General features: G+C 40.4%; 3 protein-coding genes and 1 non-coding gene across 5 annotated transcripts in view; all 4 read left to right on the top strand.

The window, feature by feature from the left end:
• Positions 1-1,947: 1,947 nt before the first annotated feature.
• LOC115042251 (elongation factor 2-like) lies at positions 1,948-8,163 on the top strand. The gene is made up of 13 exons (XM_029500345.1): positions 1,948-2,051; positions 3,304-3,518; positions 4,066-4,247; positions 4,360-4,568; positions 4,724-4,902; positions 5,121-5,226; positions 5,518-5,770; positions 5,890-6,085; positions 6,194-6,560; positions 6,643-6,996; positions 7,129-7,311; positions 7,547-7,679; positions 7,811-8,163. Exons 1-13 carry the CDS (start codon positions 2,049-2,051, stop codon positions 8,002-8,004), a joined length of 2,574 nt encoding a protein of 857 aa, XP_029356205.1. The 5' UTR covers positions 1,948-2,048; the 3' UTR covers positions 8,005-8,163.
• On the top strand, positions 5,338-5,405 carry LOC115042665 (small nucleolar RNA SNORD37). Its single transcript, XR_003840702.1, has one exon. It is a non-coding gene; the product is annotated as a small nucleolar RNA SNORD37 (small nucleolar RNA).
• Positions 8,164-9,755: 1,592 nt separating the features above from the next.
• On the top strand, positions 9,756-13,702 carry hmg20b (high mobility group 20B). Of its 2 annotated transcripts, none has more exons than XM_029500595.1 (9): positions 9,756-9,787; positions 10,170-10,283; positions 11,058-11,258; positions 11,611-11,731; positions 11,882-11,934; positions 12,052-12,118; positions 12,291-12,506; positions 12,701-12,833; positions 13,042-13,702. In XM_029500595.1, the coding sequence occupies exons 2-9, from the start codon at positions 10,203-10,205 to the stop codon at positions 13,052-13,054; spliced, it is 885 nt and encodes a 294-aa protein (XP_029356455.1). In that variant the 5' UTR covers positions 9,756-9,787; positions 10,170-10,202; the 3' UTR covers positions 13,055-13,702. The 2 variants fall into 2 exon arrangements, with proteins under 2 accessions (XP_029356455.1, XP_029356456.1); XM_029500596.1 differs by lacking the exon at positions 9,756-9,787 and adding an exon at positions 10,028-10,050.
• A 1,162-nt stretch (positions 13,703-14,864) lies between these two features.
• unc13a (unc-13 homolog A (C. elegans)) overlaps positions 14,865-26,191 on the top strand; it is a 41,276-nt gene continuing 29,949 nt past the window's right edge. Inside the window, exons 1-10 of the mRNA XM_029499397.1 lie at positions 14,865-14,886; positions 19,268-19,297; positions 19,396-19,495; positions 20,962-21,079; positions 22,426-22,549; positions 23,113-23,183; positions 23,386-23,440; positions 24,107-24,136; positions 24,559-24,754; positions 25,955-26,074. Of these exons, the coding sequence (XP_029355257.1) occupies positions 14,865-14,886; positions 19,268-19,297; positions 19,396-19,495; positions 20,962-21,079; positions 22,426-22,549; positions 23,113-23,183; positions 23,386-23,440; positions 24,107-24,136; positions 24,559-24,754; positions 25,955-26,074 (866 nt within the window). The remainder of the gene's footprint in view (positions 14,887-19,267; positions 19,298-19,395; positions 19,496-20,961; positions 21,080-22,425; positions 22,550-23,112; positions 23,184-23,385; positions 23,441-24,106; positions 24,137-24,558; positions 24,755-25,954; positions 26,075-26,191) is intronic.

Genomic DNA, 26,191 nt, shown 5'->3' with positions numbered 1-26,191 from the left:
TAATTATAAATATTACTATTGAAACATAGGCAGCATTTTATTGTAGGACCTTCCTCATTGGATTATTATGCAGTTAGAATTGAATATCTTTTATTTTAATAAAAACTTTTCGTTGTACAGGGCAACATGTTTCTTTACTGTACATGACAATAAACACTTTGTCTTCAATCTTGAATCTCCAGTGTAACCCTGACAGTCAGTGAATATCAGACCTCCTTTTGTCTACCTGTCATTAGAACTTTATCACGCTGAAATATAGACTGCGGTGTAGTGTAAAGTACATTCTGAAATTATTCAAGTTGAGTTGTGTAATACAGAAAGATTAAACTGTTTTGTTTTTTTGTTTTTGACAAAATTGCTGAATTGCTGTGATATGACCTGGAGATGATGCAAATCATAATGAAGATCACTGGATGATTTTTGACATTCTCACGTTGACATTTTGACATTCTTCATTAGTCATCATTCACATTAGCCACTGAGAGGTTAAAAATCTATCTATCTCTCTATTTATCTCTCTATTTATCTTCCTTGCGTCTTTGCATGTGTATTTCAAAACTACACAAATGAAAAAATAAACAGGGTTTGGTTCAATCAAAGTAAAATGCTTGTTTGATTCGGTCTACTGAGAGTGAAGTTGCTGCCTTAATTCCACTGTAATCCTAGAAAGACATCAAACTCTATCGTTCACTTTGAGGGTGTATGGAGACATTTAGTCATGAAAACATTGACTTTATCTTTCTATGGCAGCCTACATCCCATAATTGAACTGTCATATAAGTGAGGCTGAAGTTGTTGTGATAACGTGGAAATAACCAACTTGTATTTTATGTTACTGGTTTTGCTGAAAGCTGAGTGGGAACGTGAAGCTGGAGCACCATCTGCTGGAAGTAATAAATATTTATACAAAACAGGAAAAGAATATTGCTGTCTTTATTCTCAATGCAAGCAAAACAGTTGACATTTTAGCCTGAACAATAATTGTTTATATTTAAATAATCTGTGTTCAACAATTTTCCCCATTTTTAAGGATTTATTTTATTTTTTTTATTTTATTTTATTTTATTAATTATGAGAGATATTACTGATGTGTGAAGTGTGCTTTTTATTTCTGTTTGTCAATTTGCCTTGAGAAATCAGATTACAGGGATTACCTGCAGAGCAGGTGCAGCAAGCAATCAAAAACAAAAGGTTGCCTCATACAAGCATGTAATCTATGCAACATGTCATATTTAATTCACTGTATTGTATTATGCTTGCATCAAATGAAAAAAAAATTGTAAACAAAAAAAAAAGCTTGACAACCTTCTGATTTGTGGGAATGATTTGAAATGTATTGCCTGGTCTTTATATTACTGTTTCTATCAGAGTCATAAAACATGAAATCAAAATATTAGAAATAGCAAATCTGTATCAATGAGATGGGATGAGATGGGATCGCTTGTGATTCATGGAGAAATACGTCATTACATACACTACACACTTCAACCTGAAATGAAGGATTTTGACGAGTATATTTGTAACCCAAAAATATGATACATGCATTTAAAAGGTTTGATCCTATTTTATGATGCTAATATTTTCCCCTGACAGAACCCCAGGGAAATACCGCCAGCAGGCAAAAAAACAAACAAACAATATTTTAATCTGGAAAAAATAAAACCCTGGTGTATATGAATCCATGTTTTAACGATTATTATACTTTGATATATTTTATTATGATTTCCATTCAGCAGAGTATCTTTAAACCTTAACCTTTACTGTCATCCACTCTTTTCAAATTCAAACAGAACTGCTCACATTTCATTCTTTCTGGAATTAAAGGATGAATAAGGACCAAACCACCCTGGCCGTCCTGATCGGTCCAGGCCACGGACCCACAACGTAACACAAGTGCGTGACTACGCAACATGGCGGACGCATGCGGTATAAATTGACGTTATCTGACGTCAGCGGTCTCTTCCCTGCCTATGCCCTCGTGAGGTGGGCAGTGTAAAAAATTTCCCGTCTCTCTTCTCCACCAAGCGAATCCAAAACCATCCGTCAAAATGGTGAGTCGAAAACACTTCTCCGAGCGGCAGCTGGCTCCGCGGCCACAGAAAGTGTGTCCGGAGTCGGTATCGTCCGTTTTTAGAAGAAGGACCGGAGCGCCGCGCTGCTCCGCTGAAAGTACTTTGTGCTTTGAACAAAATGGCAACCATTTCATAACCCGTCCTGCTGGCTACAGAAAGCCGGTCCCGTTGTGCCGCTTCGCTGCCTTATTTATCCAACTAAACAACACGTTACACATTTGAGTGAAACTGTGTCGAAATAATATTAAACTTCTAAACCTTCTGCGACGCCAAAGTGTCGCGGCTAACTTTTAATAGTGGCGTTTTTTTTTTTTTTTTTTTTTTTGACGTGAGCTGCCAATTCCATTAAAATGGCGATATTGTTGTTGAATTGTAACACGGACGCCACTTCAGTGTAGTATTTACTGTGACTGGTGTGTTTAACTAGATGAACATGTTTCGCGTTGTTTTTGAAGCTGAGCCCGGAGGCAGGAGCAATTCGCCGGCTTTTTTTAGTGCGCCCGGCACCGGAGGCTAACAAGCTAACCTTAGCCTTTAGCATAATGTCAAAGTCTGTACACGTGGCCTATTCATGTCGACATATTATGCCGGCTGCTGCTGCGTTTTAAATCCACCAGCAAACGATGAATCATGGCGTACGTTAGCTGTCATCCTAGATAAGGACCAGACATATTGGCAACAATAAATTTGATGCTTGAAATAATTGGTTTAGCGTAAATAAAACGAACGTAATCGTTGCGGACATGGCGGGTACCCAACGCCCTGGGTGGAGGTACGGAGCAGCTCATGTAGCGTCAGCAACTATTTCCGTTAAGGGTGCAGTCACTGTCGAGTGAAATGACTAAGATCCCTTTAACTTGCTGGCTCGAGAGGGAATTGTTTTAGAAATAAACATTTCATGCATTCTTAAACTCCTGTTTGCTGTTATCAGTGGCTGGTTGTCACTGAGAAAACGGTGGCTCAGCAAAGTGCCTTTGCTGTGTGCGCACATTTCTTTGCACCATATCAGGGCCTTCTGTAGCTTGTTGGCAGAATGCTTTGTTTCTAGTTTTACTTTTCCCGCGGCATTTCAATGCCCTCAATGTTTATTTCATCTCAATAGGATACTATGCAGTAATGGCCTAGGGAAATGGGAGAAAGGCCGACAGTGTGAAGCTTCAAGATTAAGACATTAAAATTGTTTTGTTTTTGTTTTTTGTAACTGTTTTACAACTTGAATTTGTCTCCTCAGGTGAACTTTACCGTAGACCAGATCCGTGCCATCATGGACAAAAAGGCCAACATCCGTAACATGTCTGTGATTGCGCACGTTGACCATGGAAAGTCAACTCTGACAGACTCGCTGGTGTCGAAGGCTGGCATCATTGCCTCAGCCCGTGCTGGAGAGACCCGTTTCACAGACACTCGTAAAGATGAACAGGAACGTTGCATTACCATCAAGTCCACGTAAGTATCTTGCCATATATCAAAATGCACTCTAGTGCTATTTCACCTCCTGCCCAAAATTTGTTTGCCTTCAAAGTAGTTGGACATTTGGCGTCAAATAGATGAATAACATTTAGTGTGTTTATGCGCTTTTCTTACACACGGTGTGTATCTGTGAAATACCTATATTTGAACTTAACTGGAGAATTAAAATGGTTAAACTATTCCTTTTATTTTACCAAGTGACTGTTGAAAGACTTTTGGCACACTTGCAAAGTTTTGGTAGAGTTTGTGGAACAGTGCATTGCTCACCACAATCCTAGGCTGTCACAGTGTCGCAATCGTTTCATCCAGAATGACACAGCTTAAAAACTATACATACACCATTTCAGCGTTGTTTGTTTGTTTTTTGTTATTGTTTTTGTTTGTTTTTTTTTACACACACACACACTGATGCTTTAACATTCAGCTTATGTTCAGACTTGTTGATCTGGGGAAATAAAGGGAATCAGCCAGTTAAGCCAGTTAGTCAACTGCTAAATAAATTGATGTTTTTACCAACTTGCAGTGCCATTTCCATGTACTACGAGCTGAGTGAAAATGACTTGGCCTTCATCAAGCAGACCAAGGATGGTTCTGGCTTCTTGATCAACCTGATTGATTCACCTGGGCACGTTGACTTCTCCTCTGAAGTGACTGCTGCTCTCCGTGTAACTGATGGAGCCCTGGTTGTTGTGGACTGTGTGTCAGGTAAGTTCAAGCCTGAATAACGGTTCTAATTGTACTTTGTTTGAAATCATATTCACAGGTTATCTTGCTTTTCCAATGGGATAAACTTTCTACTAATGTAATGCCTACGCAGGTGTGTGTGTGCAAACCGAGACTGTGCTCCGTCAGGCCATCTGTGAACGTATCAAGCCAGTCCTGATGATGAACAAGATGGACCGTGCCTTGTTGGAGTTGCAGCTGGAACCAGAAGACCTTTACCAGACGTTCCAGCGTATTGTTGAGAATGTTAACGTCATCATCTGCACTTATGGAGAAGAAGATGGACCTATGGGTAACATCATGGTAAGTGGCTTAATTTTACTTTAAAATGCTACACTAACAAAGGCTTCATGTTACTCACCTGTAAAACTACATCAGTATTACTCTGGTTTTTCTCCACATTAAAATTTCTATGAAGAATCTGTTAAAATGCACTGATATACTGCTTTCACTTTTAGGTTGATCCAGTTATTGGTACTGTTGGCTTTGGTTCTGGACTCCATGGCTGGGCTTTCACCCTGAAGCAGTTTGCTGAGATGTATGCAGCCAAGTTTGCTGCCAAGGGCAACACCCAGATGACACCAGCTGAGCGTTGCAAGAAGGTGGAAGACATGATGAAGAAACTGTGGGGTGACAGGTTAGTCACCAAATAATGGCCACCTTAAGTGCCTGTGATTGGCTATTAACAGCAATTCAGTGACACTTGCAAAAGGATAATTGCACACAGAAATGACTTTTATAATGTAAGTTTTTACAGTCTAACTTCTGTAATCCAATAATTTCAAACTTTGCTCATTTTTAAATTAGGTGTCTCTTTGACTATTGGATTGATGAATCTTTAACTTCTCATTCTAGGTACTATGATGTAGACACTGGAAAATTCAGCAAGAGTGTTAGTGGTCCTGATGGCAAGAGGTACTCCCGCACCTTTGTTGCTCTCATCTTGGACCCCATCTTCAAGGTAACTTGACAGGTCTTTGTAGGCACACTGTATTTGCTCACAGTACATGTTAATAAGTTCAAATGAACAGTTCTTCATTCAATAGCCTAAAAAAAGTTGTTCAGTATGCCTGCAAGTGATGACTTGACTATTCTTCACTTTGACCTGATTTACCAGTGATGATAACCTTCAGTCTGAGCAAGGCGTAACCAATGGTTTGTTTCGATGTGATTTTTCTTAGCCATGTTAAAGTTATTTAACATGTTTTTTTTTTTTTTTTTTTTTTTTTTTTTTTTTTTTTAAATCTTTTAGGTATTTGATGCCATCATGAACTTCAAAAAGGAGGAAACTGCAAAACTGATCCAGAAGCTGGAAATCAAGCTGGATGCTGAGGACAAGGATAAAGAGGGTAAACCTCTTCTGAAGGCTGTCATGCGTCGCTGGCTGCCTGCTGGTGAAGCCCTTCTGCAAATGATCACTATCCACCTGCCTTCCCCTGTCACTGCCCAGAAGTACCGTTGCGAGCTCCTCTATGAAGGCCCTGGAGATGATGACGCTGCAATGGGTACGGAACTGATTTGTTTAACTTTTGTTAAGAGGATTAAAAGGTCACACCTGCACCACATGAATAATTATTGCTTTGTCTTCAATGAATAGTTTATTTCAAACTAATATGTTCCCCAGGTATCAAGAACTGTGACCCCAAGGCTCCCTTGATGATGTACATCTCAAAGATGGTACCCACCAGTGACAAGGGTCGTTTCTATGCATTTGGTCGTGTGTTCTCTGGGTCTGTCTCTACTGGACTGAAAGTGCGCATCATGGGACCAAACTTTGTCCCCGGAAAGAAGGACGACCTCTACTTGAAGCCAATTCAGAGGTTGGTTTTAACATTTGGTCAGTTGATAAATATACGTTCTGGTGTTTGAAGTAACTATATCAGTTATTGGTCAGCTCGGAAATATCAATATACAATGCTTTTTGTCAGGACCATTCTGATGATGGGCCGTTATGTTGAGCCCATTGAAGATGTGCCATGTGGTAACATCGTGGGTCTGGTTGGTGTGGACCAGTTCCTTGTCAAGACCGGAACAATCACCACCTATGAGCAGGCACACAACATGAGAGTCATGAAGTTCAGTGTCAGCCCTGTGGTCAGAGTTGCTGTGGAGGCCAAAAACCCTGCTGACCTGCCCAAGCTGGTGGAGGGTTTGAAGCGTCTGTCCAAGTCTGATCCTATGGTGCAGTGTATCATTGAGGAGTCTGGAGAGCACATTGTTGCTGGAGCTGGAGAGCTGCATCTGGAGATCTGTTTGAAAGATCTGGAAGAGGACCATGCTTGCATCCCACTCAAGGTAAACGTTTGATCTTGCACTAATCCATGATTCACTTTTCCTTCAACCATTTCTGCTTTCAAACCTGCAAATTTCTTTTCAGAAATCGGAACCTGTGGTGTCCTACAGAGAGACCGTCAGTTCAGAGTCCAGTGTCATGTGTCTGTCAAAGTCACCCAACAAGCACAACCGTCTTTTCATGAAGGCCCGTCCCTTCGAAGATGGTCTGGCAGAGGACATCGAGAAAGGTGAGGTTTCTGCTCGTCAGGAGTTGAAGACCCGTGCCCGTTACCTTGCTGACAAGTATGAGTGGGACGTCACTGAGGCCAGAAAGATCTGGTGCTTCGGACCTGATGGAAATGGTCCCAACCTGCTGGTGGATGTTACCAAAGGAGTGCAGTATCTTAGTGAGATCAAGGACAGCGTTGTGGCCGGCTTCCAGTGGGCAGTCAAGGAGGTGAGAAGACCATATGAAGGAGTTTGTTGTACAAAAATTTCCTCAAACTTAAACAGTATTTTATTAGGTTATTGGTTTCATGCAGAGATTTGTAGATTGCATGTAATTTAATTCATAATTTTTTGTCTTTAGGGTGTCCTCTGTGAGGAGAACATGCGTGCCATCCGCTTTGACATCCATGATGTGACCCTGCACACAGACGCTATTCATCGTGGTGGTGGACAGATTATTCCCACAGCCCGTAGAGCTCTGTATGCCTGTGAGTTGACAGCTGAGCCCAGGCTAATGGAACCCGTCTATTTGGTGGAGATCCAGGTACATGACACAAATACACATGTATTTGGTTGATTCTACTTAATAGGTTTACTGGCATATTTCACCTTTTTCTTTAACAATCTCACCAAGGTTGTAAAACCTCTTAGGATTTTAAATTACAAAAGATTTTACTCAAAATTAGTTTACTGAAATTTTTTTTTTTTTTTTAACTTGCATGTCTTTAACATGGTGGATTATTGTGTATTCCACCTATTATCTCTTGTCTGCTTTGTAGTGTCCTGAAGTTGCAATGGGTGGAATCTATGGTGTGTTGACCAAGAGGCGTGGTCATGTGTTTGAGGAGTCCAGTGTCCTGGGAACACCAATGCGTGTCATCAAGGCCTACCTGCCTGTCATGGAGTCATTTGGTATGCCCTCTTTTTAAAACAGAGCAGCAGTCTTATGTGGCACAATTTTAATTGAATGTTTTTGTTTTCAATTTGTTGAAAATTCTAGCTACCATCAAATATGCGAAATGTACTGGTTTGTTCATTCCCAGGTTTCACAGCTGACCTGCGTTCCAACACCGGTGGCCAGGCCTTCCCACAGTGCGTATTCGACCACTGGCAGATCCTGCCAGGAAATCCAATGGAAGCTGCAAGCAAGCCTGGTATTGTTGTCATGGAGACACGTAAACGTAAGGGTCTCAAAGAAGGTGTCCCAGCCTTGGACAACTACCTGGACAAATTGTAAAAGCGGAACACCACTTGGCTCATGCCTGATCTTCCCACCAAAAGCTAGATCATGGGACTGGACTGTACAGAACATAGTGAGCACTGTTTGCCAAAAGGATCGATAATAATGAATAAACGACTACAAAAATTGTAAACAATAAAAATGGAATTAAAAAAATTTTGACTCTGTTTTTTTTTGGGGGGGGGGGTTCACTAAAGTTACTTGATTTGGTAGATGATGGCTGTACTGCATTCCTGATACCTGTCTAGTTTGCCTGAGTTTAAAAGGTGAACACATGAGCTCAAATTAGAGGCTCATTTTTAATTGGCTCCGGAAGTTGGACTAAGTTGAACTAATTTTATTTTCACAATATGCAACAAATTTAAAACTTGGAATATAATTTTGAATGCTGATATGGTCATGACACTTGGATAGGATGAAGTTCCACAGTGGTCCTGGATTTGGGGGGGGGTGATGCAAAGTTGTGAATTTGTGTGATGAATTACAGCTGTAATAGTCTCAGGAATTGACAGGTAGCTGACATTTTTATCAAATTATGCATAGTGGTTGGAAGTTATGAAGTGAATTTTTTATTTTTGTTCAGTGGGAAAGTACATATTTCTGGCACCACACTAAATAACTGAAATGTTTGTATGAACATTGATTATACTGGCTCTGATTTATTGAGCACGACCCCTAAAAGGATGGGCTTTTAATTACAAATTAATCAATTTGATGTTACTTATCATGCTGTGGAATATATCAAACATTCTCAAAAAACCAAATAAACTGTGTGCCATAGTGGATCTCCAGCTTCAACTCAACTGACTTGCCACGTTAGAGCTTTAGTTCCGTTTTTTAAATTATATTGAACCCTTCATCCTTGAAAACAATGAACAGATGACGTCCACTTCTACTCTTGCCAAGAATTTAGGGGAAGGCTTGGCAGTAAAAACCAAATGAGGACATGAGTTATTTTAAGGAGTTTAGTTTCAATTGTGTGCCCTGTGAGGAAAAATAACTTAAAAATAACCAGGAGACTGTCTATTAGCTGGAGTTCACCAACTGCAGGGATCGCAGGATGTGTATTGTAGGCCAAACACTGACTTGAAAATAAATGTTTGTCTGATTTTGTAGAAAATCATTCGACACACAAAGCCGATGCTCTTAAAGAGAAGGGGTCCTGATGACCTCATTTCCTTTCGTTTACCGAGTTTTACACTCGTGTTCACTTTTCGCACGTTCAAACAAGATGTTAGTGTGTTAATATTTCCTTCGATCGCCCCTGGTTTGTTAAATTGAACATTTTGAAAGGTTTTAATGTTGGCAGAGATCATCTGGAGGTGTAGGACGCCATGGATGGCTAAAACCAACTTCCGGCTAAGACTTTCAAAATAAAGCAGGAAACGTTGAAACGACACGTCTTTTCGTGAAATTCTGTTCAATTTTTATATACGTATCATTCACGTTTGTAAAATAACTAGATAGTAACTCGCAACGTTTTTCTGTAGTTTTAGGGGTATTTTTTTTATAAACGTATGAAAACTATTAATAGTTGAAAAGATCTTGACTTACGGAATTTCGCTTTATCACCGCCTTACACCGCTACTAGTACTCAAAGTTTGCTTAAAAAACGCGAAAAACCGACTGAATGTTTACGGAAACCAGCTTGATTTATTTATTTTGAACAGACATTAGCAGCATACGCACACTGGGGGCGGGGCCCAATCGTGAGTCTCCGAACCGGCCAATCAGAGGACAGGCTGGCTTCTCTTCCTGTTTGGACAGGGGTTCATTATCGGTGAGTAATATAACGTTTATCCTAAAAAAGTAGAGACTGTGGTATAAAACCGTCACTGTCCGGGGCCGGAAAACATTATTAAATGTACAAAAACATATTTAATAGCAGTATTTTTTTTTCTTTTCGTATAGGACAGTGAGCAGTTTGGATTACCTTTGTGCCCGTTGTGTGTGTGTGTGTGTGTGTGTGTGTGTGTGTCTGTATGCGTGTACGTGTGTTACAACTGTGCGGCCAGTTAGCCTGACTGAATTGCTAGCAGGCAGGTTAGCATCAGCACAGGAGACATTAATGTGAAAAATATATTTTTCCCTTTTCTTAAAAAAAAAAAAACCAAACAAACAAAAAAAACCCAACAACTTCTCACTCCGTCCCCACCGGATAGAGACCCGTTTGCAGACTTGCACGGAACCAGACCATGGGAGGGATCAAACAGGAGCAGAGTGATGCATCGCAGCAGCTCAGAGCTTCACATTCAGGGGATCAGCCACAAGAAGAGGTGAGTCCTGCTGCATCCCAGCACAGTAAACAGGCTTTGTGAATATTACTGCATAGGTTGGATTATCATGATTTGCAGTGGAGTTTTGCTTTTCATGAAACGTTTTAAATAAAGGGTTTTACTACACTGTTACAATGCGGGCATTTCCATTTATTAAACACAATACAAGTAATTCACACCATTGAAACAGTCCTGGAATCAAAAGTCACAAAGCAGTTTAAACTTTTTATTTACAGGAGGGTGGGGGAAATGCATGGCAATAAATACAGTAGAAAACTACTGTGAAAAAGACAAACTATAGGTTCCAAAGCTGCACTAAAGTAGTCCTTCTATCAACCCTATGTATGGGGTCTGGAACAATTTATCAAATAATCAATTTGTCAAAACAAGATCAAATTTGACAATTTTTAAGAACTGATTAATTTATGTGACCCCCACCCCCCACCCCCAAAAAAAAAAGTTTTTCTATTTTTGTTGTAGATTTTTCTTGTTATTTTTCACCTTTTCTGGCTCTGTTAGAAAGGGCAGCTGGAACAGTGACAGGAAACGGGGGAGAAAGAGAGTGAAATGACATGGCTGGAACTGAACCAGCGTCACAGATGAGGACCTTGTAGCCTTTTGTTCATGGGGCACTTTCTACTCCCTGCTCCACCAGCTCCTCAAATATTTGTGGACGATTTGTGGATAATGGACGATGGAACAAAGATATTTAATGCTACAACAATGATTTGCAAACATTTTACTGACCAAGAGTGCTGTCTCTACTCTCTGCAGCCTAAAAAGAGAGGTTGGCCGAAGGGAAAGAAGAGAAAGAAGGTGCTACCAAATGGTCCCAAGGCACCAGTTACAGGATATGTCCGCTTCCTGAATGAACGACGGGAACATATGCGGGCCAGATACCCCGACTTACCTTTTCCAGAGATCACCAAGAGACTTGGAGCAGAATGGACAAGATTAGCTCCAAATGACAAACAGGTAACTTTTCAAACTTCTTTTCTATCTAGCAAAAGAGGTCTGTTGGACAGATATCCACAATGATGTGGAAATTCAGTCAAGAATGTTGCTGTATTTGGGTTTTGTTTCATGGAGCAGCAATATTTCTGTTGTTTATTTTCCATAAATATGTCGTTGCCATCTTGGTTATGTCCTTTCCATTCTGATGGCTGTGAAAACTGCACAGACAAAATATTTTTATGATAAAAGGGGCCACATGACCTTTTTTTTTTGTTGTTTGTTTTTTTGTTTTTAAAAAATAACTCAGTTCTTGAGGGAAGTCAGATTTTTTTTCCCCCTCAGTAAAGTAACACTGTTATTTGTCTATTGATAGCGCTATCTAGATGAGGCAGAGCGGGAGAAAATGCAGTATGCACAGGAGCTAAAGGAATACCAACAGACTGAGGCCTATCAGATCACCAGTGCTAAGATACAAGACAAAAGGATCAAGAAAGGTGAATTCATTTTCATGATGTTGTTTACAGCTCGAACATTTGTATTTTTTATTCTACATAAAGACTGCATCACCAGGGCAATGGTACGTGTAAATTTTTTTTTATTTTGCTCCATATGAGCCGTTTCATGGCCACATTTTTTTCTTTCAGAAGATGCTCCATCTGTCATCATCAGTACTAGTTCAGGGTCATCTCTACCAAAGGTACATGCCTATATATTCTGTATCTTCTATATCCTCAATTTACTGTATTTTCTGCAATGTCCTGATTGAATGAACTACAAACAGCTACGTCATCCATTTACTACTTTTATCTTTCAGGCATCTGAGCTGTCAAACAGATTTGACATCCCTATCTTCACTGAGGAGTTTCTTGATCAAAACAAAGGTAACTGAAAATGGAAAATAATTATTCTGATACATCACAAATGAAGCACAAAGTTGTCTGTTGTCTGCAGGAACAACAGAATTGTGCATTTATTTTATTGTCTTGGAAGACTTTAACTAAGACTTAAGACTAAATCTTTTACTCTCATTTTTACTTCAATTTCTGGTTTCAGCTCGAGAGGCAGAGTTGCGACGGCTCCGTAAGGCCAACATTGAGTTTGAGGAGCAGAATGCAGTATTACAGCGGCATATAAAGGACATGTACAATGCTAAGGAGCGCCTTGAGGCTGAACTGGGGCAGGACGAGAAACGCACTCAGGCTCTTCAACAACATTTGTTGGCTATTAAACACACACTGGTCAACAGTCTCTCTACAGTCCCACTGCCAGGTCAGCAGTCATTTAGACAGGAGGAAACAACTACTAATGATATTAGCTCTGCTGCTCTCAGGTTAAATTTTCCTACAAGGTTCTTTTTATATGATAATATTATGATCATTTGGTCATAATATAGACTGGGTGGTCTCGGAGCAGTGCACCAATAAAAAGAAATGTATAAGTAAGGTGTTTTTCTCTCTGAACAGGTACAGGTGAGACAGCCTCTCTTGGGAACTTGGACTCATACCTGAGTCGCCTCAGTGGAGTACTGGAGGGAAACCCCCATAAGCACCGCGCTCTGCTCAGCCAGCTCTGTGAGGTCCTCTCTCATCTTGACAGGTAAATGAAACATCTTTAACAATTATAGCAGATGCATCACAGCAGAATAACCTGTTTTTGACCAATAATAATATCTCCTGATCACTGATATGACACTACCTACTACACATTGTTGTAAATCTCAGCTCTTTTTCTTTCGAATCTTTTATTTAAGTTGTATTTCTAAATGTCATGTTTTCTTTGTCTGCGTCATTCAATTCCTTGTCAGTGAGAAGTTATGAGGACACTCCTTCCTGTGGTCCTTTCATTCCTGCGTCAGAGGGACACATGACGAGCTCAGTAGTATTAGGTCAAGTCAGTACCATTCAACAACACATGTGGTTATCTTAATGATGGTACAGGCAAGGGTGCAAACACTTCATCAGACCACACACAGACTATGTGCACATGTCTCCCTTTATGAATATGCTTATTCTGTGGAATATGTGTATTCATGCACAGGATTTTTTTGTGAATGTAAATCTGTGTGGAAGTGTTGAGGGTTTTTACAGTAAAAGAATATAAAAAAAATGTGATGTGATTTTAACCTCTTAACTGCCATAAGTACTGTTGGAGTGACCCTAACTTTATCGAATAGCTTTGTATCAGTAGTTTCCTGCAGGTGCCTGAACTGTCCAATAAGATAAGCCTATTAAACAGTTTACATTAAATGCCATTTGGCCTGTGTTAGGTAGAAAATATGTACGTAGAGTTAGTTTAGTTAGTTAGTTTGCATGAAAAACAACTGGAAAGTAAAAATAAAACATAAGCATATCAATGTTTGAAGTTACATTGATAATGGCAGGTTGTGGGATTGTCAGAATATTATATATTTGTGTACATTTGTATTTTTTTGAAATGTTCATTAAACCATACTGAAAATGATGGCAACAAAAGTTGGAACGCACGCAGTTGTGTTGAACCACGCTTTATCTTAAACCACTCTTCAGATTTATGTGTTTACATAGAATTTATTCGTAAAACTTGCTTCTTTTATGTGATTTTTGGAGGACTAGCCCTAAAACAGACTCTGAAGATGCAGAGGATGTTGTGTTCCAGCAGGAGGAGATGTTGTTCCACTCAGGAGGCAGTAATTATAACATGAACCAGAGTTTAAGGGTAAGTCAGTTTGTGGTGACTCAGAAATACCTAAACTTCAAGATTGATTGCTTATGACAGGTTACAATTTTTTTCCTACTCATTTCCTTTAGATGAGTAAACATACTCCCCTAAGAGCTACAGCTAAAAATGATTTACGCTTTAAACTAATCTACCAATAAATTTTTTGTTTATAAAATGCGATGAGCATCAGTCTGGAACCCAAAAATACACAATTTACTGTAACGATAAACACATAGAAATATCAAATCTGATATTCAATCTTGAATATCAATTCACACTGAAATATTTACCATTCTGGCCTGAAAGTGACTTAATTGACTATCAAATTAATAGTTTATGACTAATGACTGATAATGCTTATGACTAATATATTGCAACAACCAACTCATTGTTTCAATGCATGTATATATTCTTACATCCATTGAAGGTGAATGCGCAGTAACAGTAGTGGTTACATGGTCAGGTTTTCTTCTGCAATTCAAGTGTTTCCTTAAAAGTGGGTCCAGGTTATTTTGTTGAGATCAGTACAATATGTAGGTGTAAGGAGTTTTGCCCCCCCCCCAACACACTTCGCCGCCCTGACGTCACTACCAGTAGCTGTCCACGCAGCGGTGGTGCTGAAGCTGAACAAGATGGCTGTGTGTTGGGGAGCGAGAAGCTGAGAGAAGGTGTAAGGGTTGGGGGGGGGGAGGCACAATTTTTAGACAGGCAGCATCGCAATAAAAGCAAGGCAGACAGATTTGCGGCTCTGGCGTCCCCCTTCAAAGTGCGAAGACTTCTTTGACCGGCGTAACTAGCCCCGCCAGGCCCGGTGTCCGCGACCGACGGCCGGCTTCTCCATCCCCAGCCCAGCGAGTCTCTCCCGGACTGACAGCCGCACAGATTAGCTGGCGAAGAAGCTGGATTCTGTACTAAAGGCGCACATAAGAAATGTCATTGCTGTGCGTCGGAGGTAAGAGGAAAACTGACACCTACTCCACGTCTTGGCTGGGCTGGACTGAAGCCCAAATGGCTCCAAGTCGCATTATTACTCTGTTTGAGATTTACCTAATTTTAGAATAGCCAATGTACACAAAAATCTTATTATTTTAATTTTCTTTTTTTTCTTTTTTTTTTTTTTTTTTAACTTTCTTTAAATTGCAGTTTGATGCAATTCACACTCATTTGGCGATCAGTTCCGTTCAAATTCAGGTTATTTTGTATTTTTAGACTCTATTTTCTTAGTTAACAGTCAATCACCTGAAGTATCTCACTCATGCCGCCTCCCATGCCAGCCTGTATTGCTTTTTCCAAAACCTGGCATTGCTATAGTATCGATTTATGGAGTAGGTGTATGCTTTCTGGCAGCCGCTGCCAAACGTAGTAAAACAAGATGTAATCCAAAGTGCTGCAGAAGCTTTGGGTGTTTGGTGGCAGACATCTGATGGCAATTGCTTTTTAAAAATCAACGTACATGTAGATGCTGCATCTCAGCCTTCATGGATTAATGCACTAGAAGAAAAAGGCGTGTGCAGGCGCATATAGGCTTTCTTTGACCCACGTGATTTCTCCGATAGACTGTGCTCTGTAGTGACAGCCTGCTCCTCTGAATAATTCAATTCAACTGGTTTTTATAAGGTGTAAAGAAGGCCAATCTTAAAACACTGCTGTTTTATGACTGCTTTGTATATGTCTGTCTTGTCATTGGTAGTGCGTGTGTAATTGTTTTCAGAGAAGTCTGTGAGTTGGTCTGTCGTCAAAGGTCTTATCACTGATTCTCTCTGATGATAAGCCTCCACTCATTTAAAGGCAGGGCAGACTTGTGATCATATAAAGCATGTAAAGCTCTGTAGGGTGGGGGTTTCTGAAACAAGACTGAAGACCTCTTTTTATTTAACCTTACTTTCGTTTAATTGGGAGACAGTCGTTCTCAGGAATGACTGAAATAGATTTGGAAAGGTTTACTAAATGTCAGGGGGATTAAATGCTATTATCCTGGGAGTCTCATGTGACCTCCTCAGTTGCACACATTGAAAACCTAAAGTTTAAATCATCTGACACATACTCTATCACTGTCAGCAGAAGTGTTGTTTTTTTTTTTTCACACGGAGTTCTCCTTTTGTTTTTAACATTCAGAACCTTTTTATGATATTCAAGAAATTGACTGACCCTTAAACCACACGTGTGTCTGAAAATGTGCACATCACGGTCCTATCACTTGTCACAAATCTTAAACAACTTTGAAGAGGGCTCTTTGCAGCTCTCTAAAGTCTTTGCTGAATTGGTGCGTGTTTCCATAGTTCATCAAAGCTCCTCAGTCACAACTTGAACTGGAACTAGGGGGGCATTTGAACTACAAACTTGCCATAGATTTCCTCTGCTGACACTTGACAAATATAGAGCCCGGTGGTATCCAGGAACAGTCACACAAAAATTAAAAGCGATTCCTTCAAGCGTCTTGTTCAGATTGAGGGAGAAGTAGCAGCAGGTGTGTAGTGTTTTTGAAGAGGCTGCAACTGTATGTTGTTGACACCAGTGCTAGAGCTGATTGCACAGATGCCAGGATTGCGATTCAGGCTCGTTGATGGCTGCTTTATTTCCTGAAGCTTTGTTGGCATAGCAACCCCAATGGTATTTTAGGTCTCCGTTGGCATTTTCTCATTAGTTTCTACACACTGTTACAGGCCTGCTGCTAGGTTTATATTGATATTATATTTTTTTCACTGTGGCGGTGAGCAGAGCGAGGTGAAGTAATAAAGGGGATGATGATGGTGCACTGAGTTATTCTGAACTACATCACGTCTGGTGATGTTAGATGCAGTAGTATCCTGTGCCATAGAAGCTGAATGAGCATATTCAGATCTGGCAACCCCTCCACTCCCTCCCTCTCTCTCTCTCTCTAACTCTAACCCTAAATTCATAGCAGAGTGAGCTATGAAAGCTATCCTCATTAGTGTCACCTTCTTTCATTAACACCTACTTAAGATTATTTACATATGTATTCAGATCATTGGTTAAACCAGACAGACAGTAAGACACAAAACACCAAGTTTTCGTTAGCTTTTTATTTTTGTTTGTTCGGCGCAACACCCAAAATTGAAATGTGTACAACAGATACAACATAGAATGTGTGTTTTATGTTTAAATTATCCCAAAGCTACACACACTTTATGCTCCTGTACTCCAGTATGACTGCTGCGCAATTGTCAAGGTAGGTTGTGAAGAATTTGCCCGGTTTTCTTGTGGATTTGGGAAAAAATATTAAATCACATAACTAGATTGAAGTAGTCCTATTGCAGGTATAATCAACATTGTTAATATATTCCTGCAGGTGGTGTGCTGGTGTGTGATTGACTTTTAATGGGCAGAGTAGACAGAGATCGACAGTAATGACCTCTTCGTCTCTATAACCTTTTCTTTTTTTTTTTAACTTAATTGCGTACATCATTACTTTCTCCTTTAATATCAGAGTTTCTCGACTGAAAATTCAGTCTATGGTTTTATATCGTTGTTCCTGATGTCATGTGTAATTGCTCTGAAGTGTGGGCTCCTTTGAAAGCTTTTGATTGCAAAACCTCAGGAAATAAACACCCTTTTAGCATCTCTTCACCAGGACACGAGTGAATGGATTTGTTACATTTTCCCTGGCAAAGCAAGTAAAACTGAGATCCTGTAATTACTGTGGCAGGGAATCAACATTTCTGTTCAGGGTTTGCAGAAATATGTCACACCTACTCCCTTTCACTCTTCCCTCTGTGCTGTAACTGCAGCGATGGTGGTTTGGTCTTGTGCCTGTGAGCTGTAAGTACCCTACCCCCCTTTCTGCACCCCCCACCCTTGTCACACTGAAGTGGTTATTTTTAGTGTTGGGGATGTAGCTCACTCTGCCCGCATCCGGCTGCACAGAGAGATTAATGGAGCACGAGAGAAAGAGATAGAAAGGGAGCACACGTGCACACTTTCCACATGGCAGGGGAAGCTTGGAGAAGAGAGTGAGAGAGAACCAATAACTGATTGATGGTGAGAACAGCACAGTGTTTGAGGGAGAGGGAGAGTGTTGCCCGGTTGCATCTGTCATTTACAGTCAGTCTGAAGCTGAAATAATTCATTTGGATGTCTTTTCGTCAAATGTATACTCAGTGCTTCCATAAAGATGAACCTTCCTTACCCCTCATGTGTGACTGCCTTGTCAGCAGCTAAGATATCAGCACGGGGATTTTACTTTGAAGTTGGCTAAGAGGCACATGTGCTGCCGCACCAATTACTCCACCACCTACTTCATAAATCATAGCGATATTTAAATGATAAGCATTTTCCCAGGGATTTGCTGGGGTTGGGCTATTTTTAGAAGCAAATTTATCCACAATGATTATCATATCTGCTCTGCTGTTACTCAGTGTGAAACTGAATCAGAGCATGCCCTCTACCAGCATTACCTTTGCAACCATCATTTTTCTGGACTTCTTCTTTATTTGGTTGCCTCTTTTCTGACCTTTGGACTGCAGGTTATGCCTCATGAAGTCATTCTGTTAACTGGTCACACAGATGGATCTGTGTGACGCTCAGATGGATCTAATGGCTTACTGTTGAGGGTCAATTAGATTTATTTTATATTGTGCTTTTTTTCTCTGTATTTCCTTCTGGAAATGTAGTACTAGGCAAGAGGCAGTCAGCAGGGATGAAAACCGGATCTCTGTATATTAATATCTCACCGTCCAACATGGTGATGCTGGGCATCGGCAGGGTGCAGGATCGAATGAATAATGAAAACGCCTTTGACGTCACTGTGGTTTTTAAAAGTCAATCTGGTACCTCCATGTGTGGAGGAGCTGGCATCTTATAAGAGCTTCATCTATTGTGTTAGACAAAAGACGTTCATGATTAGTCTTTTATCCACCACCCCCTATTGACAATACGCACACACACACACACACACACACACACACCATTCAGAGAGGATGCTGCTCTCCTTACTGTCACCTTCTGGCCCAGTGACTCCCCGACTCTGACATCAACTGGTGAATAAATGCAGTTTTACATATTGAGATCTTGGCATTATGCCCAAAAGAGGAGAGAAGAGAACCAGGTTGAGGAGACCCCCACCCCGAAAGCCCCACCCAATCCATCCTCTTTCTGAAATGTCAGTCTTCTGTGAATCACCAACCAGCCATACTTTGACGCACAAATGCAGAGAACTGCAGAGTAACACTACATGACACTGCACACATGAAACAAACTGTCGTTACCTTTAAACCACCAAAAATGTGCAATCACTGAAGGGCGACAAATACATCACTCACTTTTGCCATTGTTAGACTAATTTATTGGCTTTTCTCTCAATTTTTTTTTTACAGTCAAGAAAGCCAAGCTTGATGGACCCCAAGGTGCGTTTTGACATATGACCTTTGGAGATCATCAATTTGTTACTAACATTCACTGAATCCCGGCCTAACCAGTGCTATTTGTGTTTTCCTTTTCACAGAGAAATTTAACACATACGTGACACTGAAGGTGCAGAATGTTAAAAGCACAACCATCGCTGTGCGCGGCAGTCAGCCGTGCTGGGAGCAGGATTTCATGTTGTGAGTGCTTCTTGCCCTTTCTGTAGTCTTCTACTCCTCTTTTCTCGTCTTTTCACCCTTAAGCACCTGTCATGTTTGACTTTGCCTAAGGTGCCTAATTGTGCCAAATGAAGGTTTCTTACTTTATTTTCTGCTTTTCATACCTGGCTTCCAGTTATGAAGACCATTATAATGTGATCAACCTTCTCCCTTCATGATGATTGTGGTTTTTGGAGGAATTATTTCTGTATTGGCCTCACAGACAAATAACTGTATACATTGCATTGTGGGTAATGTAGGCTATATGTTTTGACAAGGAACAATTTAACAAGAGGATGTCTCTGGTTTTGTTGTATTGATTTTTATCATTTTATAAAAGCTGTCCATAGCGAGTCTTACAGCGCAGGGAAGACAATGAGTCACTGGAAAACAGCTTTCAGTTTAAAGCTCTGTTTCCATTTCCTTCAGCTTTAACATTTCTGTCACAGTGGCTTTTTGACATCATTACTCATCTGTGCCCTCTGAAAGAGGGAAAGTATCAATCATTTCAGTTATCTACATCCACATGCATTAAAGATGAAAAAATACATACTGTTTAGTCGCACGAATAAAGATATCACCACAAAGATGAAAAATTTTCAACACACAACAGCAGCAATGATGTTTCTGCTTCATAAAAGCAAATATTTTTGACCTCCACTTTTTATTTGCTTTTTGCCTTTCAGTGTCATTTTGCATGTGCAGATGACATAACATCTGATCTGCTTCACACACCTGGTCGAGAAAGTTTCATATCCCAGCTGCATAACACCTCATAACTACAGAAGGTCTACCATTTTTATAATAATAATAATAATAATAATAATAATGTAGGGTAATCAGAGTTTTAAACTGAAAAACGCTCCTTCCCTCATATCTCCTTCTCTCCACTTTCCAAGGTATCCCCCTGTTCAGCCATTTTGTATATTACATCCCAGCCAAACAGAAAGATGCATTTTCATATCAAGCTGTGGCTTTTATTAGCTTTTGATTCGATTAATGCAGCCAGTGGGCTTGGGAAGAAGCACCGTTCAACAATGAGGTGTTTAGAGAGTTGATAATCTGTCAGATAAATTTGTAGTCACATTACCAATCCCTGATACTTCTTCTGCTGCTGTATGTCGTGTTAATGCTTCATGGGAAAATGAGGCAGAGTTCATTGTTGTTTGTCACACAGAAATGTAGATAGTCTTTGTTGTTATCCTATCAATGCTCTCTTATATCTTGCCAACGGGCTGGTTGACAATCGCCCTCTCTTTTCATCCTCATGCTGAGTGACTCATTTCCCTCAGCAGATTGAATCACAGTGCATATCTATCACCAGAATTAAGTGCAGCTCCTGATGACACAGACTGTATTTCTTTTTAAAAGCCGCTATGCAATGAGATGCCTACATATAACCCTGTCTCTTCTCAGCTCTCTGTAATATTCTTTTTTCTGCTGAGCAGTGAAATAAACCGCCTGGATCTGGGCCTGACGGTGGAGGTGTGGAATAAAGGCCTAATCTGGGACACCATGGTGGGAACCTTATGGATCCCCCTGCACAGCATACGACAGTCCAATGAGGTACACTGCTGCCTTTTCTTTCCTTTTGGTTTTAAGTTACTGTGTATACACAGTGATAAGTGATGAATTAATATAATGACTAAATGAGCCAAATCAACTCATGATAGAAACCCAAAGCCTTTTCACATTTTGTGGTCATTACGTGAAAGCAGGAGACTGGTGACTCACTTTTATTTGTATTTCTGTTGTGTGTACATCTAATTAAAATGTATAGAAAGTAAAAATTGTGTCAAATTAAATGCAGAAACTGTGCAGCATCAATATTAATCCTGAGGGGCTTTTCACACAAGGCTCACTTAATATTCATCCATGTTGGAAGTGAATACTAATTGCTATATGCAGATCAATCTATGCTATGCGTTCCTATAATAATAATAATAATAATAAAAATAGGAAAGCAGTGAAACCAAAGGACAGCACATGTGTGTTTTGTTTTACAGAGGTTAGTATTGGTTACCAGTAAGAAAATTAGTACTAGTTTGCGTATTTCCCAGCTGTATGCTGCTCTTTTTTATTTTTAGTGTAACATATCTCCTGCTTCCTTTATAAGATATATTATTCTTGACATAAGCAAGAAAGTCCAAATTTGGAATTAGTATCTACTTAATTAAGGTAAACTGTATGATGGTGTGGTGGGCACAGATGGTAGCGTTACCGATTTAGGCTATAAGATTTCTGTTAGGAGCTGTAGGTCAATATTTGTTTGACTTGAGGCTTTTTCCCAGCTTTGATAAAGTTCAGAGTAAACTTGGAGTGATGAGGCTTATATCTATCACTTCTTTTTTCGGTCCAATGAATGAAACGCCTTTTCTTTTATTTTTCACTTAAAGAAATGGTTTAACGTTTTGGGAAATGCATGTTCTTGCTGAGAGTTTGATGAGAAGATCAATCAAGTATGAAGCTGGAGCCTGGAGGCAATTATTTCAACCTAACACAACTATTGGAAGCAGGGGAAAATGTTTCTCTGGCTCTCTGGAAAGATAAAAAATATCTCTTGCAGTTCTAAAGCTGACTAATTGTTGCTTGCGCTTTCAATCTTTGTACTTACAAACATGTAAAAAGGCCAAGTCCAAGGTTTATAAAAGAACATTATGTACAATAACTAATTCTTGGTGAACATTTAAAAACTTGTGTTATCACTTTGAGGCAATACTCAAATGACTTAACTGATACTTTACATTTTCCCCTCATACATTTGAATTATACTTTTTAAATTGCAAAAAAAAAAACCCAGAGAGAATAGGAGACGGCGGGGTCAGGGCAAAGGTTCAAAAGGTTATTTAACCCTAACCCTAACCCTAACCCTGATTTATATGTCATCCTCCTCCTCTTCCTTTTCTCTCCAGGAGGGTCCAGGTCAGTGGCTGACTCTGGACTCCAATGTGATCATGGCCGAGAGTGAGATCTGTGGAACCAAAGACCCGACTTTTCACAGACTGCTGCTTGACACCCGTTTTGAACTGCCACTAGGTCTATCCTTATTACTTTCATTTGTTCTGTCCTGTGCTTTCTATATATATATTTTTTTTTTACATGCACTATTTCAACTGAATATAAGCAGAATGATGACGGCCACTGCTTTGACAATCAGTAATATGACTAATACGACTTACTAGTACGATGCAAACCTTCAACTACCTATAATGTTATTACTATTGTGATTTCTTGCAGTGTCCATTATCGAAGTGGTCTCTAACTTACATGATTGACAATAAATTCAAAAACGTACGTTTTTTTGAGAACCAGACTGTGCCAGACTCTCTGCACTGCAGGACCCTATGACACCACGGCAGGGTGTGATTACAGCTGCCACAAAACACCATTTTGGACACACAATTGAACACACCCAGTTTAACTTTCAGCCTGATGCTAAGCTGTTGTTCAATGCTATGGTTGCACTTTCCCTCACAACCTAATTTGGGGGCTCATAGCAAGAGATATAAATAGAAAAGAGAATTAATCATACTGTCCAATATCGAATTTGCAGAGCAGAGTACTGTGTCAAGTGTTTTTGTTTTTGTTGTGTGCTGCAGACATTCCAGAGGAAGAAGCCAGATACTGGGCCAAGAAACTTGAGCAACTTAATGCAATGAGAGATCAAGATGTAAGAACATTTTACATCACATTCCCATCACTCCTTTAACTGAATTTCCTTACCTATTTATTCCTTCCTCCTAATAGCATTTTCTTTTATGTCTTTATCCTAAATTAACGGCTTTCCAATAACAACAGAATTTCAAGAATGAATGCTTTTACCTCAGGGGTAATGTAAGACCATTTTCTGAGATGTGTTTTTTTTTCCCCAGTATGCATATGAAGAGGAACAGGAGCAGCCACTACATGCACCAACCACACAGTGCTGTGAGTGCTGCCTGTACCCTCCCCACCCGCCTCCTCCTGTGTTACCCCACGCTGTGTCCTTTTTTTTGCCTCCAGTTTATTCTCTCCCCTCTCCCCCCTACGCCGTTTCCCTGGATTATCGAGAACAGGGCGAGGCAGGAGGAAGAGATGAGGGTGATAGATGAGCTAAATCACGAAGAGAGGGAGGCAACTTGATGTGACAAATCAAGCAAGTTCAGGCCAGCGTGAGCACTAAAATGACTTATAGGTGCCACATGTGTAATGAATGTGAGCCGACATGCACTGGTTTGTCAGACATATCAACCTGCCTGTTTGTGTGATGATGATGGCACAGGGAGATAAGTGTGCATCGTATAAATACACGGGCAGTAGAGGTTGGGAAGTAATATGGTGCTTATGTGGGTTCAATACAATGTCAATGTTTTCTGTTACTTAGCAGCATCAAGGCCAGCAGCATGAAAACAAAAGATCATTTCGAGCTAAGCTACTTTAAAGACCTTGTGCTTTTCTATGCATATATGCATATATAAACACGTGCTTTCCCTGACGCTGTGCACATAAAAATGCTTATTTTCTTAAGTGTGTTTACCCAGAGTGTGACTAATGATGTGTTTAATTTATGGCCAAAACCTGATTTGGTTTTCCCAATCCTTTATCTCCTCGCAGGTAATTGGAGTCTGTGGGGAGATCAGCAAAGTAAGTTTCGTTCATACGCCTCAGCTAATGACTTTGAGCAATTCTCTATTTATTGTTCATGTCTCCCTTAATGGAATGATCTTGTGCAGTTTTCCTCAGAACCCATTAGCTGTCTTGTGAATATGTTTGTTTGTTTTTTTTTTCCCCACACCCATCCGCTCTGACCTTCCCTTCTGCAGAGATGGATTTTTAGATTTTTAAGAGAGGGAATTTTAGCATCAGTTATGAAGCCAAAATATTTGCAGTTGCCTTTCTGTTGATCTAATTTTGTCATGACTGTCCAAACACTGGGGACAGTTCAGAGCGTTTGCTCCACACCCTGACACCCTGTTTGATGTCATAAAAATTATGTTATAAAAGCCAAAATATGGACACTGTAGAATTATAATACCGTCTGTTCTTGTCCATTCATTTTGTCCCAGACGACGACCCAGACAGCGCAGTGGACGACAGGGACAGCGACTATCGCAGTGAGACCAGTAACAGCATCCCGCCTCCATATTACACCACCTCGCAGCCCAACGCTTCCATGCACCAGTATCCCATGAGACATCAGCACTACAGACACTCCTACAATGATGACATCCACGAGCTGGACTATGACCACAGAGCCATGAGGTAAAACACACACACACACACACACTACACTCATCAAAATAGCCACAGCGATAGCAGAGATTTCCTTTTCTTCCCTGAGTCTAGCTGTTCATGTCCACCAATTAGATTACCCGGGGGGGCTGTTGTTGGAATATATCAGCAAAACCTTCAAGAGAGAAAGCTTGTTTAATGCAGCGAATATGATATCACCCTTCCCATTTTTGATAAACAATTTTTTTGTTAATAAATCCCTTTGGAGTCCAACATATAGCCCAGAGGGAGCTGAGCTTGTTTTGTTACACTGTGTTGTACATAGTAACATGCTGTCTCGCTGTGCTCTCTTCCCCTAGAGACTAACCCTGGCCTGTGTATACAAGCATACACAGACACACACTTCTTGTATACAGGTCACAAATGAAATGGGCCGTTGTGGTTATCTTTTGTATGTTACTGTGTGTGGGAGTGTGTATGTATGCCTGCACCTTTGTATGCATGTTGAGTTTATGAGCATCAGAAACCCCATATTACGTCCTCTGCTCTACTGTGTTCTGCAGAAAATAAATGTTATTTATTTCATGGACATTGCAGTATTTCTGATCACTTCTGGACATGTGTTATACAGACGGCAGATGATGCATTGCAGAGAGAAAACTGAAACAGAAGGTTTGAGGGGTAAAATACTCAACCTGAGTTAGAGGTCTTCATGCAGAAGTTTAAATGACAGGTTTATAATTTTTCAAACTGTCTTAAAACACATCACTTTGCAGAAATCATTACTCCTGCCCTTAATGGCTGTTTAGATTGGAGAGTCCCATTCATTGTGGATGAATGGGACTCCAAACATCTCCCAACGTCCAGACAGTGTTTTGGGGACTGTAAACACAAAGGACTTTCACACTAAGAAGAGTAATTTTATGATTATGCCCACTTGATTTGAAAAAGGCAGGTGGTTGAAGGCCCATTTTAGCTTTGCCTATCACTTACATTTGAATTGCATGAACAGGGGATCTCCTGATGTGCAGTGTCAACAGAAATATTCGTACAGGCAGACGACTGATGTTTTAAGACAGGCTTGAAAAAATGTGAACCTGTCCTTTAACCGGGCAGTGCAGAGGCTCAGTTTGGTTAGAGCTTTCTTTGAAAGATTTGCACTGAGCTCTACTGATGCTCCTTTCCCACCTCTTCCTTCCTCCCTACCTCCCTCCCTGCTCCTCTTACCAGACGCTATGATAGTTTAGACTCGGCCACCAACGGGCGCAGCGATATCGACTCAGGCTCAGGGTCGAGCCGACGCACCAGTCGTCAGTATTCTCTAGACAGTAGGCATTCACTGTCCGATAGGTGGGTCTCTGTACCTCCTCTCCAAATCCTCCTCTTCTTCTTCCTCCTGCTCCGGCCTGTGACTCCGTCTCGCTGTGACGTCAGTGGTGGACTTGTCCCGTCCTCCTCGCTCGCTGT

Source organism: Echeneis naucrates, chromosome 4 (genome assembly GCF_900963305.1).
Source record: "Echeneis naucrates chromosome 4, fEcheNa1.1, whole genome shotgun sequence".
NCBI lineage: Eukaryota > Metazoa > Chordata > Actinopteri > Carangiformes > Echeneidae > Echeneis > Echeneis naucrates.
The sequence above is the reverse complement of the archived record's forward strand: the minus strand, read 5'-3'. Positions and strand labels throughout refer to the sequence as shown.

What these genes read in the sequence shown, in the direction of transcription:
- LOC115042251 (XM_029500345.1), top strand. An exon ending in GACCTATGGGTAACATCATG is followed by an intron (nt 4,569 to 4,723) that starts GTAAGTGGCTTA and finishes TTTCACTTTTAG; the next exon opens with GTTGATCCAGTTATTGGTAC. An exon ending in AGATGATGACGCTGCAATGG is followed by an intron (nt 5,771 to 5,889) that starts GTACGGAACTGA and finishes TATGTTCCCCAG; the next exon opens with GTATCAAGAACTGTGACCCC.
- hmg20b (XM_029500595.1), top strand. Translation starts at nt 10,203, where the DNA reads ATGGGAGGGATCAAACAGGAGCAGAGTGATGCATCGCAGCAGCTCAGA. An exon ending in GTTTCTTGATCAAAACAAAG is followed by an intron (nt 12,119 to 12,290) that starts GTAACTGAAAAT and finishes TTCTGGTTTCAG; the next exon opens with CTCGAGAGGCAGAGTTGCGA. An exon ending in CTCTACAGTCCCACTGCCAG is followed by an intron (nt 12,507 to 12,700) that starts GTCAGCAGTCAT and finishes CTCTCTGAACAG; the next exon opens with GTACAGGTGAGACAGCCTCT.